The sequence below is a fragment of the Dendrobium catenatum genome, unplaced genomic scaffold (assembly GCF_001605985.2).
Source record: "Dendrobium catenatum unplaced genomic scaffold, ASM160598v2 fragScaff_scaffold_1470, whole genome shotgun sequence".
Lineage (NCBI taxonomy): Eukaryota > Viridiplantae > Streptophyta > Magnoliopsida > Asparagales > Orchidaceae > Dendrobium > Dendrobium catenatum.
In genome coordinates, this window is record NW_021319932.1 from 267,250 (window position 1) to 280,771 (window position 13,522).

General features: G+C 37.5%; 2 protein-coding genes across 3 annotated transcripts; both read left to right on the forward strand.

Moving 5' to 3' along the window:
* Positions 1–6,385: 6,385 nt before the first annotated feature.
* Positions 6,386–8,162, forward strand: LOC110113077 (lysophospholipid acyltransferase 1; the record flags this gene model as incomplete). 2 transcript variants are annotated; one of them, XR_003702802.1, is given in 4 exon segments in its annotated part: positions 6,386–6,471; positions 7,151–7,214; positions 7,478–7,586; positions 7,793–7,936. XR_003702802.1 is itself a non-coding variant. In XM_020845501.2 (4 exon segments), coding segments are annotated over 4 exon segments (410 nt in total), but the record flags the coding sequence as incomplete, so codon positions are not given.
* Positions 8,163–9,374: 1,212 nt separating this feature from the next.
* On the forward strand, positions 9,375–10,899 carry LOC110113078 (trihelix transcription factor ASIL1). Its single transcript, XM_020845502.2, has one exon. The coding sequence runs from the start codon at positions 9,875–9,877 to the stop codon at positions 10,628–10,630; it is 756 nt and encodes a 251-aa protein (XP_020701161.1). The 5' UTR covers positions 9,375–9,874; the 3' UTR covers positions 10,631–10,899.
* The last annotated feature ends 2,623 nt before the right edge of the window (positions 10,900–13,522 follow it).

Here is a 13,522-nt window from a genome sequence, read left to right on the forward strand (position 1 = left end):
ACACCCTCAAGATTACAAACAAGCACACTACGAAGACCTCAAATGCATGCAAGTAAATTAATATAGTGGAACTCTTACAATAATCTCTACGAGATCAGGAGTATCGTATATGCAAGAAATGAAGATTGCGGAATGCATGGGTATCCTTCCTGTGATGCACTTTGAATCTCCAATTAAATAAAATGCCTGTTGATGAGATGGCATATTGGAGACCAGCAATCAAAAAGACCCATCCTCTACAAAAAGAGTACAACATCAGTGACACCCGAGATTGAAGTGACAAGGGTGGATTCGATGCAGAAACAATGGTATGCAAGCATTACACCAACCCGGCAGGAGATTAGTTTAGTGCACTTATGATCCGTTACAAAAAATCAACAAATAGTGCACGACAGTCTACCTGTACGCAAGCAGCGAATAAACTCCATTCAGAAGCATGCCTACGCCACGCCACCCGGATCTTGTGCTTTTTTTTTTTACAACATTCGTACAAGCAGACAGAAGGCGTTCCACAACTATTTTCAAAAATACCCCTGCACGTGCACTTATAAAATGATACACATAGGTACACTGAAATGAAAGGGTAAAAAATAATTATAAACCCGCATGGCCCCGGCGAGGGTGTTATTGGTACCACGTGACGTCTAGGGATTGTTGCGCGGGCTGAAAGTGAATTCTTTCTTCGAACCCGCATCCTCCTATACGGATCAATAGGAGTCGACAAGGTTCGGAACTCTCAAAAAAATACACGGTTGAGAGGACCAGTATATTTGTCTTAACATCATATTAGATCTCAAAGGCCTACAACAATGAGAATTCACTATCAAGGGGCATAAAAGGCTACGAAACCTATCCTCTATCGATCAGTCCGATAGAGTTGACAAAGTTCAATTCCATAAAGGAATGCCCCCGGAACACCCCGATGATGGCCGGTTGAATGCCAGATTCTCAACCGGAAGGTTCCCAAATATTTCAATTGTCTCCAAATATCCAAATGTTCTTTCAAGCTCCAACCAAAAAAAAAAAAACCAAAAAAACTCAAGCAAAATCCAAAATCCAAAATATTTAAAATGAAATCATCCATCAATCACTTGAAGCAAAATCCATCCACCTCCGCAAACCAGGTTTGCCGGGGAGAGAAAAGACAGAAAAAAGGAAAGAGTGGACAAATATCAAAATTTACGTATATTGACTTCACAAAAGAGCCAAATGGACCTAAGTCGAAAAAATATCAACAATAAAGGATCCATTCCTAAATAATATATTGCTAGGTAAAAAGGACGTAGATACGTGTCCTACTAACCAGAAGCAGTTTCGACCGACCAAATTGGCACTGCGGTAAACGCGTTATGACCGGAGGTCCCTCTGAACCGATGTGGTTTTTGCAACCACCAAATGGCACCACAGATAGCGGTATAGGCCAGAGGCCAATACGCTCCTAATGGTTTTAAATCCTTGAGATGATGATCAATAGGATATGATCGATAGGTCAAAAGCCCTCTGATAGCTAAGGTGGATTCAAATTTTGTACCCCTTAGACCAAACATTCAAACCCGGTCATACAACGGGTCCCCTTTCGACGAAGCGAACCCATGGCTGTTCGACAAGATCTTCTGTCAGGTTGGGTCGACTACCTCTCTGACTTAAGTAAACCAGGGACCACGATGGCCCGGGACGACGGAACCATGGGATCTTGATCGGTCTATCATCCATTCCCCCACCATCCGCAAGTGTTAGGGTGGTGAAAATTCTATTTTAAATATCAAACTTTTCAAACATTTCCCAAATTCTAAAATCCAAACCCAATTTTCAAATCCAAATTCTACCAATATCCAATCTTTCCAATTCCATATCCATGCTGCTACTATATGCCAGATACACGTATTATATACGTATATGATTGACGACTAGCCTTAATCGAAAGTTCTCTCTCGTGATCGGGAGGGTAATTAACTATAAGGGGCTTGCCCTATAGGAAACCAGAACTCAGATCATAAAGTCCTCGTAAAAATGAGGGCGAAAATCTCTGGGTAGTGTTCTATCTAACAAACCCATCGCCTTCCAAAATTTACTCGGACTTAGTTCGTTAAAACTCCCTCGCCGAATAAGAAGAGCGAGCGGAGGCCGGGGACGAATTTTCGGAGCCCACATCATAAAAATGTGCGGAGAGGTCAGGCCATGAATTTTTGGAGCCCATAATAATGTGAATCATTATATCTATCATATTTATAGGAATTAAGAGATTTTTTCATATGTGTAATCATGAGTCATGTGTATGATAATTGTATGATTCAAAAACAACTTCATCTAGTACCTTTAGATAATAGTTTTATGAATCATCATAGGGCATACTCATATTGATACTCTTTAGAATGATATTAGAGGCTTATAATCACATGGAAAATGCCTATTTCTTAACTATATATCCATAATAATGTTAGGTGCATATATGCTTAATGAAACCAGTAAATTCGTAATATTGATTTTAAATTGAATACGGAGAATTTTATAGCTAGCATCGTAGTTCTTATGTTTATGAAGCATTTCCTAATCATAATATATACATCTTACATAGTTCAATTTTCTCGACTTTATATTTGTCATTGTGGTGTGAGATGGGTAAATGTTAAGGTATGCATATGTGTGGCTAAGGTTTATATTTAATTGTTGTTGGGCTCAATAGTAGTTCACGGAGAACAAGAATTATTTGAAGTCAATTAGATGTTGAATTTTGATGAAGAATTTCTTTTTGGTTTCCATCCATTTTCTTTTAATTTATCTTCTTCCTTGGATTCACCTGTGAGGAACATTTGTGATTCATGCAAGAGAGAAAGTGCATTATATTTTTGCTTCAAGATTTGTTCCCTTTTTGACTACAGAGAGAGGCTTGAAAAGTCACAGGAACGAAGATTCCCATGAGAAAGAGGAATGTCGAAGAGAGGGATAGAATATTTCTCATGAGAAAGAGGCCTGTCGAAGAGGAAATACTCAAGGAAATATGAATGTTAATGAGGATTATTATTGAATGATAAGTAAAATCTGAAAAATTCATCTATATTATTCTCTCCCCCATGTTTTTAGCTTCCACCTTGTAATGGGAATCTAGCAATTGTATTGATGGTAGAACCATCTACAAATTACTAGTGAAATATGGTTTCTTATGCCCCTCCTTGAAGATTTGTTGGATAAAATATGTTGCTAACATGTTCTCCAAATTCCACTTACACGGTAATTATCACCAAATTCACATAGTACGGGAGGCTAGTTGAAGACTTCTTGCAAAATGAGGGAGTGGCTTTATGAGTGGCATGTAATGCCATTTGATCTATTTAATGTTCCAATCAAGTTCGTGTAATTAATGATTTTTTATTTATTGCTCGTATGGTTGATCACTTAAGTCGCCTCTAGAAGCTATTCAATAAATTATGAGTAGATAAGCTATATATTAATTTTGCAGAGTGTGAATTCACTATAAGTCATGTACACTTCCCGAGGTTCCTCCTTTATTGCGCAAGGTATACAAACTAATGAAAAAAAGATTGCAATCATTTAGTCATGGACAACGTGTATGACTTTAACAAAGTTTTGTAGCTTTTATGGTTTGGAAAATTTTTACAAGCGCTTCACTAAAGGGTTCAACATTATTATGGCACTCATTACTGACTACTTAAAGCTGAAACCCTTCTCTTGGGATGACGAACAACAACACAATTTTGAAACAATTAAAGAGCAGTTATGCATGCCACCCGTCTTAGTGTTACCCAATTTTGAAAAACCTTTTCAAGTTGAATTTTGTGCCTCAACTAGGGGAATTGAGATTGTCTTATCATAAGAAGACAAACCAATTGAATTTTTAAGTGAGAAATTGAGTCCTACAAGTCAACAGTGGTCGACCCATGAATAAGAATTATATGCGGTGATGTGGATGTTGAAACTGTTAGAGCATTATTGGATGCATTTGGACTTTATTTTGTTTAGCTATCGCCAATCTTTGTAGTTTCTACAAACATAGAAAATATGAGCTAAATACACATCTGATGGGTGATGCTTTATCAAAAGTTCAGCTTCGTTTTGAAGTATAAAATGGGCCAGTGCAATCGGTTGCAGGTGCACTAAGCCGTAGAGATAGTCTTCTCATTTATATCGAAACTAAAGACTTGAATTACTGAAGGACAAGTACTCTGCATATTCGAAATTCACTGAGCCATGGACTTGTTGCAAAGAAAAAAAAGTCCAAATGATTATTACACCTTAGAATGGGGATACGTATTTTCGAGTAATCAACTGAGTTCAATTAGTTCAAGATATGCATGTTGGGTTATTCCTTGTGCGTATTGGGAGGGATATGGCATTGGCATTTTTACTTCCCATTTCTTTTGGCTGAAATTACGAGGAGATGTATGTTGATACATTCAAGTGTCATGTTTTTCAAACCTATAAAAGTACATTTCAATAACATTGGATTGTTTAAAACGTTACTAATTCAAGGTTCTATTTGGGAAGCTAAGTCTATTTGGGAGGATCTTAGCTTGGATTTTGTGTTGGGACTGCTGAGAACAGGCATGTGGTTGTGACGTGAAATTTACAAGACACCTAAGCCCCAATCTCCGCATGAGTTCCAAATACCATTAGTAAACGGATGGGAAAATGGTGGTGGTGAACTGAACGCTCACCAATATGATCTATTGCCTTTCTTGGGATTTCCCAAAACAATGGGACATGGTATTAAGCCAAGTTGAGCATGCATATTAACTCCATGGCCACCGGTCAATAGCCCTTCAGTAATATGTACACCAAACCTCCTAATCATACCATTGACATCACAGTTATACCAATGCCTGGCAATCAATTGTTAGCGGACATGTCCATTAATTTTTATTCAATGTTGGAGAAAGTGAAAGCAAAGTTGGCTTAAAGTTCTCAGAAATACAAGCAAGCAATTAATCAACACCATCGACCCAAGTTCTTCAATGTGGGAAACTTAGTCATTAGTCATGCTTTATTTATGGGCTATTTGGTTGACTGAAAAAGGAATGCAATGTAAAATGAATATTTTGATATTGTTTGGATGAGTATGAAATAAATATAGGTGAATGTTTTTTTTCTTTTTTTCGTTTGGTTTGAAGTAAAATGAATGCAATATAAAGTTCAAAGATTGCGGTGGTATGCGACAATAGTGGTTGGCTAGTGCGGGTAGGGAGGGGCGACGACGGAGGCAAGTGGTGACAGGTGGTGACTGCCAGTGGTAATGGTATTTGATAGTCGTGGCGACGATTATTATCAGTGACAATGGCGACGATGGTGGTCGGCGGCGGGTAGCGGCAGGTGATGGTGATGGCGGGTGGCATGGGGTGGCAGAGGCTGGCTGCGGGTGGCGATGGACGTCAACAGTGGGTGGTTGTGACAATAGCCGGTAGCAATGCCTACGTCGGCAGGTGGCGGCAGCTGGAGGTGATGGGCGTTGTCTTGGAGGGCTATGAAAGGTGGCAGTGGCAAGCAATGACAAGTGGCGGCTAGCGGAGGTAAGGGAGCTTTCTTGCAATGAAAATAATTTTTCCTCAAAGCTGGGCTTGCTGATCTAAATAATGAACTAAAATACTTTACATTACATTCTTTTTACTTTACTTTGCTTTCTTTATTCACCCAACCAAACACTAATATTTTTAAAACCTATGTAAAATGATTATTGTACTTCCACTTTACTTCAAACTAAATAACCCCTTAACCACGGAGTATTTTCCTTTAGGTATCTATTCAAAACTAAAGTCTCAAAAAATTGGTACCATCAGGAATTTTTACTTCGGCCTCAAGCATGCTCTTCGGAAACTCCTTAATAATGACTCTACTGAATTGATCCAGCGAGCCAGATGCAGCATCAATGCTGTGGTTAAAGAATGGAAGAACACTGGGAAGTGAAATGGAAGAACAATAGACAATGGTAGATGGTATGATGGATTAATGAAATGGGAGAACACTGGAGAAGAATAAATGGTAAGAGCGAGAGAGTAACGTGATAAGTTCAGGGTCATGTTACCATCCATCCTTTCTTCTTTCTAGCTTTTATGCAAAAAACGTTAGCAGTTTGGCGTGGAAGATAGGAAGGCAAAGGGACTGAATCTTGACCCTCTAATGGACATTACTAATTCTTTCTTTTTCCCATCCCAATTGATGACTTTGATCACCATGTACATGTGGAATTATCAAAATGTAAAATTAATGAAAAATTAAGTGTCTTCTATTACTTTTTTCTCACTCCATTGCAATTTGAATTTTTGTTTTGCTGTCGTTAAGACTAAATTTTAAACCTTATAATTTTAAAATTTATACAAGCCTCAAAGCTTAATGTGAGTCACTGTAAACCCCTATTTCGTTTTTCTATTTTCAGATGTCTATGACAGACTGATTCAGAAAGGGAAAAAACCTGGATTCCTTCAGCTGCTGGCTACACAGACTGTTAGTGCTATTTGGCATGTGAGTGTCATTGTTCTCTCTTTTTGGAGAAACTTCTTGCATGCTTCATACATCTCTTATGATACAGATACACTTTAAAATATTATGCGATGCTTGATATGAAAGACACGACACATGCTTACCACATATTCGGCACATGTTGCACATCCCGCCAATGTGCCTAATAAAAAAATAATACAGATGAAGGGCATGCTTATCAGACATGCCTGTTGTTGTTCAGTAAAATAATGATGGCGAGAGTGACGAACTGCCTAAGAGTTGAAGACTAGTTAGATGGTTTTAATTTTAAAAGAAACCATTGAAATATTTATTGATTTGTCTAGATTGCCTCTTTTTTATAATACCTTTTTCTCTTGCAAAAAAAAATTATCATAGGAGTTATGGTTGTATGCATTTCTGTGTTTATTTGATGTGAAACCACTGTACTACATTTTATTTTTAATGATGTGTGTGTATAGAGGTGCACTATGACAATCACAATTTCATGTCTAATATGTATCTCTGTCTTATCTTGTCTTTGTTCGTGTCCGTATCTTTGGATCATAGTGCACCTCTATGTTTGATCATAGATATGGATGAGGTTCAAAAGGCAAGGCATGCAAGTATTCCATTATTGTGATCGTGGTCTGATCGTTTTTCCATGCAATTTAACCTTTCCATTTCATGTGGCCAAATGCAGGGTTTGTATCCTGGCTACATTATATTTTTCGTTCAGTCTGCCCTAATGATTGCAGGTTCCCGAGGTAAGTTTTTCCATTGTTTGTAGTAGTTCTACTTAAGCTTGCGAGATCCCTTGACTTGCTGAACTAGCGAAGGGATGGTTTAGTTCTTAGACTCGCCAAGCCATCAAAATATTCATTTCAACTCAGAGTTATTAAAGCTTGTTGAATTGACATGATAGCTTGGAGTAGTTCGACTTGTGAAGGTCTTAGCTAGACTGATTTTTTTGAATTTTTCTTAATGAATCGTGTTGCTTTCTGTATTCTATTCAAACAGTAATTTACAGGTGGCAACAAGCTGTTTCGCCAAAGAATGCTTTGCTTGGCAAGTTACTGACCTTAACCAACTTCTTTTACACGCTACTTGTTCTGAACTACTCCTGCATTGGTTTCCTGGTCAGTATACTCTCTCCTGCAGTTTATTCTTTTCTTAAAAATACAAGTCTCCAGCCTTGTGGTAATTTTCTTAATACAAGTCTAATATTATTGTTTCTTATTTTTCGTTTAGACCCACCTTTTTTTGGCTTTTATTTGGTAAATTATTTGTGGGAATTTAAACCTTGTGAGTCATGATTATACTAATTTTTCTTCCTTTCTTGAAGGTGCTGAGCATGCAAGAAACACTTGCTTCTTACAAGAGCGTGTATTTCGTTGGCACCATTGTTCCCATCTTGTTTATTCTACTGGGGAAGATTATCAAACCGGGTAGACCTGTTAGGGCTAAAACCCAGAAGAGCCAGTAAAACTTGTTGCATTGATCTGATAGATGCGACGCAGATTGTGTCAGGTAGATCAAATCTTTCATGTGTAGCTTGGAACTTCACCCGTTTGTGCATGTTATGCTCGAAAATGAAACGAATGAGTTTGACATTTATCCTTGATCAGCTATTTTCTGAGCGTTGTGAAACCATTTTTCTGATTAGTATTTTTTTTTATTCCTGAATTCAGTCTGAATGTTGGATTATTAGACTACATCCTGAGTTTGAATGGTTAGTCTATGCAGCTATTTACAGAAAAGGAAATAAACATGTTAGAGAAGTAAGTCCATAAAAAAATTAGTCATCTCTCGCAAGTATGTGCAGTCATCAATTAGATCAATCTCATCTTGAATGGCCTTTGTGCAACACATCCTCGACAGGAGTGTCTGTTTCAAATTGCATACTTAAGGATGTTTGATAAATATTTTATGATTATTTTTAATAGTGAAGGCTGATAATTTGATCAACTTCTTGCTATGCCTCTACAGGATATTCTATGATTAGAGTATATCGAGATAACTCTGTTTAGCCTCCTATGTAAATTGCGCAAAATTTCTGTGCCATTATAACCACACACCCAAAGATTACACCATGACCATAATTTTTGTCGACTATCCCACTCCAAAAGAGTACATGAGGTCTTTGACATGTCCATATTTAACTAGCTAATTGTTATCTCTTACAATTCAGATGTCCTGATGGTAATGCTATTTGCAAAGAAGGATATCTAGCTAATTATTAACTAAATGTAGGGAAAAAAATTTGTAGCCAACTTGGATATATTATAACTGGATAAACCGAACAAAGTTTTATTGGTTCTTACAATAAAAATCAACATTCTAGCTTTTTATAGTTCAGATGATGGTTTTAAAAGTTTACAGGGGCCACCATTTTATCCTATTTTATTAGAGTATTGCAATAAATATTGAAATTTTATGCCGAATAAATTTGTGAACATGGTTGGAGAAAAAATATTGAGCGTAAAATTTATATTTATTTTATAAGAATCATTTAAGCTTGTCATGAAATGAAATATCAGATTACGTCTTGTAAACAAATGTTTGTAATAATATAGAAGCTCCACCTAAATCTTTTCGACAATGTCAAAATTTTTAAAATTTTCGTCATTACTTCATAGTAAAGTGTTATTCTTGTTTGTGAAAATTTAAATTTTAGAGTCGCATATTTTCTATTTAAATTCCCAAATATATTTAATTTATTGAATGCGTTTCAAAAATTGTATATACATGATATGAAATATCGGAGCATAAAAACTAGTTTTCATTCTAAGAGCATCTCTAATCGAAAATCTCATTTTTCACTCCAAAATATTGTGAAACTAAAAAATGCCGTCATTCATCTCTAGTCGAACTCCATTTTTTCCTCTTTTACAGGTAACGGTTGTCTCTTCTTTAGGGCGGCAAATTCGGTAGAGACATAAAGATGACATATGAACAGTGCAATGTCAATATTGGAGTTTCACTATTCACCCGCAATCAAATAGTGAAAGTTTTACCGTTTGGCTTGAGCTGACGAGGGACGTCATTTAAGCATTTGGAGTTCGATTGGAAATGCCCTAAATTGCTTTTTTTAGTATACATTGTAATTTAATATTCGGTATTCCTTTATTATAAAGAAAAAAATACTCGGAAAAAACTTAAACCAACGGCACCTAGACGGAGATACAGGACGGCTATCCAACTGGTCAAGACACCGCCATGGCATGGTGGAGGGCGCCACCGCGCTCTCCCGTGCTCCTTCGCTCGGGCGGCTCAACCCTTCGGTCGCGCCGCAGCCTAACCTCCCCTCCCTCGGGCGGTGTCCCGATCCCATTTCCCAAATTCTCTAAGATCCTCAGCCCTCTTAATCCCTCCACCCATCGCACCCACGCCCTCCCCACTCTCTCCGCCGCCGCCGCCTCCTTCTATGGCTTCCGCTTCCCCCTCTTACTCCTCCGCTGCCGCTGGTGCCGACGCCTCCCCCTTCCCGTTCGCCGCCCTTCCCCCTCCCCCTCCCTCTCTCTCATCCCGCCGTCTCCCCCCTCCCTGCTGGTCCCACGGAGAAACCCTAGCACTTATCGACGCCTACCGCGATAAGTGGTTCTCCCTCGGCCGTGGAAATCTCCGCGCCTCCCACTGGGACGACGTAGCTGCCACCGTCGCCCGCGAGTGCCCCTCTTCCTCCGCTGTACCCAAAACATCCGTTCAGTGCCGCCACAAAATCGAGAAGCTTCGCAAGCGCTACCGATCCGAGAAGCAGCGATCACTCTCCTCCTGGCTTTACTTCCGCAAGATGGACGCCATGGAGCGGGGCGCAGCGGCGGAGACAGAGGGAGCCGGAGGTCTCCGGTTCACGATCCCCAAGGCTGTGCGTTCTAAGATCGTGGGGTGCCGGCCGAGCCCTAGGGCTGCTATCAAGCCGGGGTTGGAGGAGATGCGAAGGAGAATCGAGGAGAAGAGGTTGAGGATGAGGATGAGGAGTGTTGAGGGTGGGATCGGGGATTTGGTTGCTGCCCTCGGTGTGTTTGGGGAGGGGTTTTTGAGGATGGAGCAGATGAAGATGGATGTATCGAGGGAGATGGAGAAAATGAGGATGGAGATGGAATTGAAGCGAACGGAAATGATTTTGGATTGTCAACGAAAGATCGTTGAAACCATGGTTCAGAGATTTATGGGGAATTAACGAACGACGTTGCAGTTCTGACAAAGAAAAAGGCACTTTTAGTATGCGGTAATGCAATGTGAGTAGATTTTTTTCTAACACGATGGACTCGTTTAGGCTGGAAGAAAGATCTGTGTTTTGATTGGGTTATTGTTTACTTTTGGAGCACAAGGGTTAATTGTCCTTTTGGGGTGAATAAGAAGCTTTCACCTTCTTCGTCTGTACTTCAATTATCTTTTGTTAATTCTTGGTTATTTCCTTATAATTTATATTATTCTAGCATTAATTCAGGTAGATTTTTCTTTACTTTTTGTTGTTTTTTAAGATCATTCATGGATGATTCGTTAGTCCTTTCCAGTCTTTACTTCAATTGATCATAATCTATTAGCCTTGCTCATTAGTTATATTTGCTTCTCTTTTAATTTCTGCTATGTCATTGTTGATCCAATTATTTGTGCCTCAGAATTTGTTGTATTTTTCGACAAGAGAAGTCCCTGAGAGATTATAAATATATTTTTTAGTTATGTGGTCATATTAATCAGTTTGTTTAAAAGTAGTACAAAGATGAGTATGCATGAATAATTATTTTGAGATTTCTGATAAAGCCCCTAGAAGTATCTTGGGGTACATTCTACTATGATTATCTTTGTAGTAATCTTCTTTGGTACTTCACTTAGATTGTGTGACGCCCTAAGATCTAATTATAGGATTGAAATTCTAAACTTAGAATTTAACGTCTCAACTCTCAACTATCAATAGGAACAACCAGAGTTACTATACAATCCAAATAATAAAAGCAACTCAACATATTTTATTTCATCAAAAGGATTTAAAACTGGATTACAAAAAAATATCTTAATCACTTAGATTCAAAAAAGTTGGCCTCTACACCTTTTTACTTGGTTGGGCCTAATCAGCTCAGTAGACTTCTTCCCAGTACCTATTATAGATATCAATAGCCAAATTAAAATATTACATAGTAGTTAATTAATTAAAACAAATATAATGACTTGTAAAAGAATAAATAAAGTATTAATAGAGCATGATTTTTTTGAGTTTTAGTGTGTATTTGATTTCAAAGTTCTTACTTATATCTTTGAAGCTACTTTTATAGAGTTTTCAGATGCATCACTGAACCCTTGTTGTCAGAGGTTTACTTGCACTTAACTTTCACATTTCATCGGAGTTTATCTAGAATTTCGAGAAATATAACATTTAGTTCATAATATTACTTATTCTTAATTTATTTAAAGTATTAATATATGCAATGGAATGCTTATAATACAGATGTCCTGATGCTTTCTTATAACTCCACTTTTACTTATGCCTCCATTTAGCCTCTCACCTGCATCTAGCAAATTGGGCCAAAATTAGAACACAATAGTGTCATAACCTTGCACATCTATTTTCAGCAAGTGGAGTTGGAATCTGTCCCACATCCACACTAGGCAGATGAGGCCCGAACATAACATACAAGCCTTTATAACATATCAAAGAGTGCATTTTTTCACATATCAGAACATCTCCAATGTTTTGCTATGAACAACGCAAATACAAATGCAACAGTAACTAAATTATAAACTTAATGCAGTACTCAGATAATGTATGAATTACCTATAAAAGTCACATTACCTGTATAACATCATATTCATTGAACTTTTCTCATTCAAATTTAATATAATGAATTGAAATTTACTTTCTCAATCCACTTCGCGATTCACCTAAGGTTTCATTAGATATTATGGGGTATAAATTTACCAACAACAACAATAACAAGCATTTATCCCACTATGTGAAGACGGCTACATGAATCCTTTTTCTCCACTATGTTCTATTAAGAGTCAAATTCTCATCTAAATCTAATAAAGAAATATCATTTCTAATATTCTAACTAAGTCTTATTAGATCTACCTCTACCCTTCTCAATATAAGTCAAATCTAATACATCTACTTCCCTAATCAGGTCATAGGAAGGCCGCCGTATTATGTGACCAAACCATCTAAGGTGACTCTCTAATCTTATCCTCCATTGGAGCTACTCCAACCTTTTCACGTATATGTTCATTTTGTATCCTATCTTTAAGATTAAAGCCACTCATCCACCGGAGCATCCTCATCTCTACCCTTAATTTAATATTATGCTTCTCTTTTAATGGCCAACATTCTATACCATAAAACATTATAGTTCTCACTACCATCTTATAGAATTTTTCCTTAAGTTTAAGAGGAATTTTTCTATCACACAACAAGCCTGATGAATTCCTCCACTTCAACCATTCAATTTGAATTATACTAATAATATCCCCATCAATTTCTCCATCACTCTGAACAATAGACCCAATATATCTAAAATATGTACTCTTATTAATGACTTGATCGCCCGAAGTCACAATCCCCCCACTAGATCTATTATTAATTTATTACTAAAATTACACTCCATATATTCAGTTTTAGATCTACTAAAACGAAAGCCTTTAGACTCTAAGGTTGACCTCCATAATTCAAGTTTTATATATGCATTTTAAACGTTGGTAAATATTTGAGTGGTGCTCTAACCAAACTATAAAACGTTATTTGTTCAATGTATTCCTTTTGAGTTTAGATTAATTAACTCCATTGAGCTCTTATTTCGCGTTAGAGTTTCTCAACCATACTCCCAGCCTAGTTTCAGGCTTTTCTTTAGTTTCATACGGCACCAGGAATATTCAGTTTACCAGGTATACCTGCTCTGGAATTGTGGTATTTCTTGGTTGTGTGCTACTGGCTATTTTGGCCTATTCCTTATGATTTTAGTTAATCTTGATCAGTGCTTAGAAAATTTAGAATGTCTTCGTAGCTAACATAATTTTTTTCTGTAAGAGCTTGCCAATATTTTAGCATTTGTTGCTGAACATATTAAAGTTCAAGCATTGA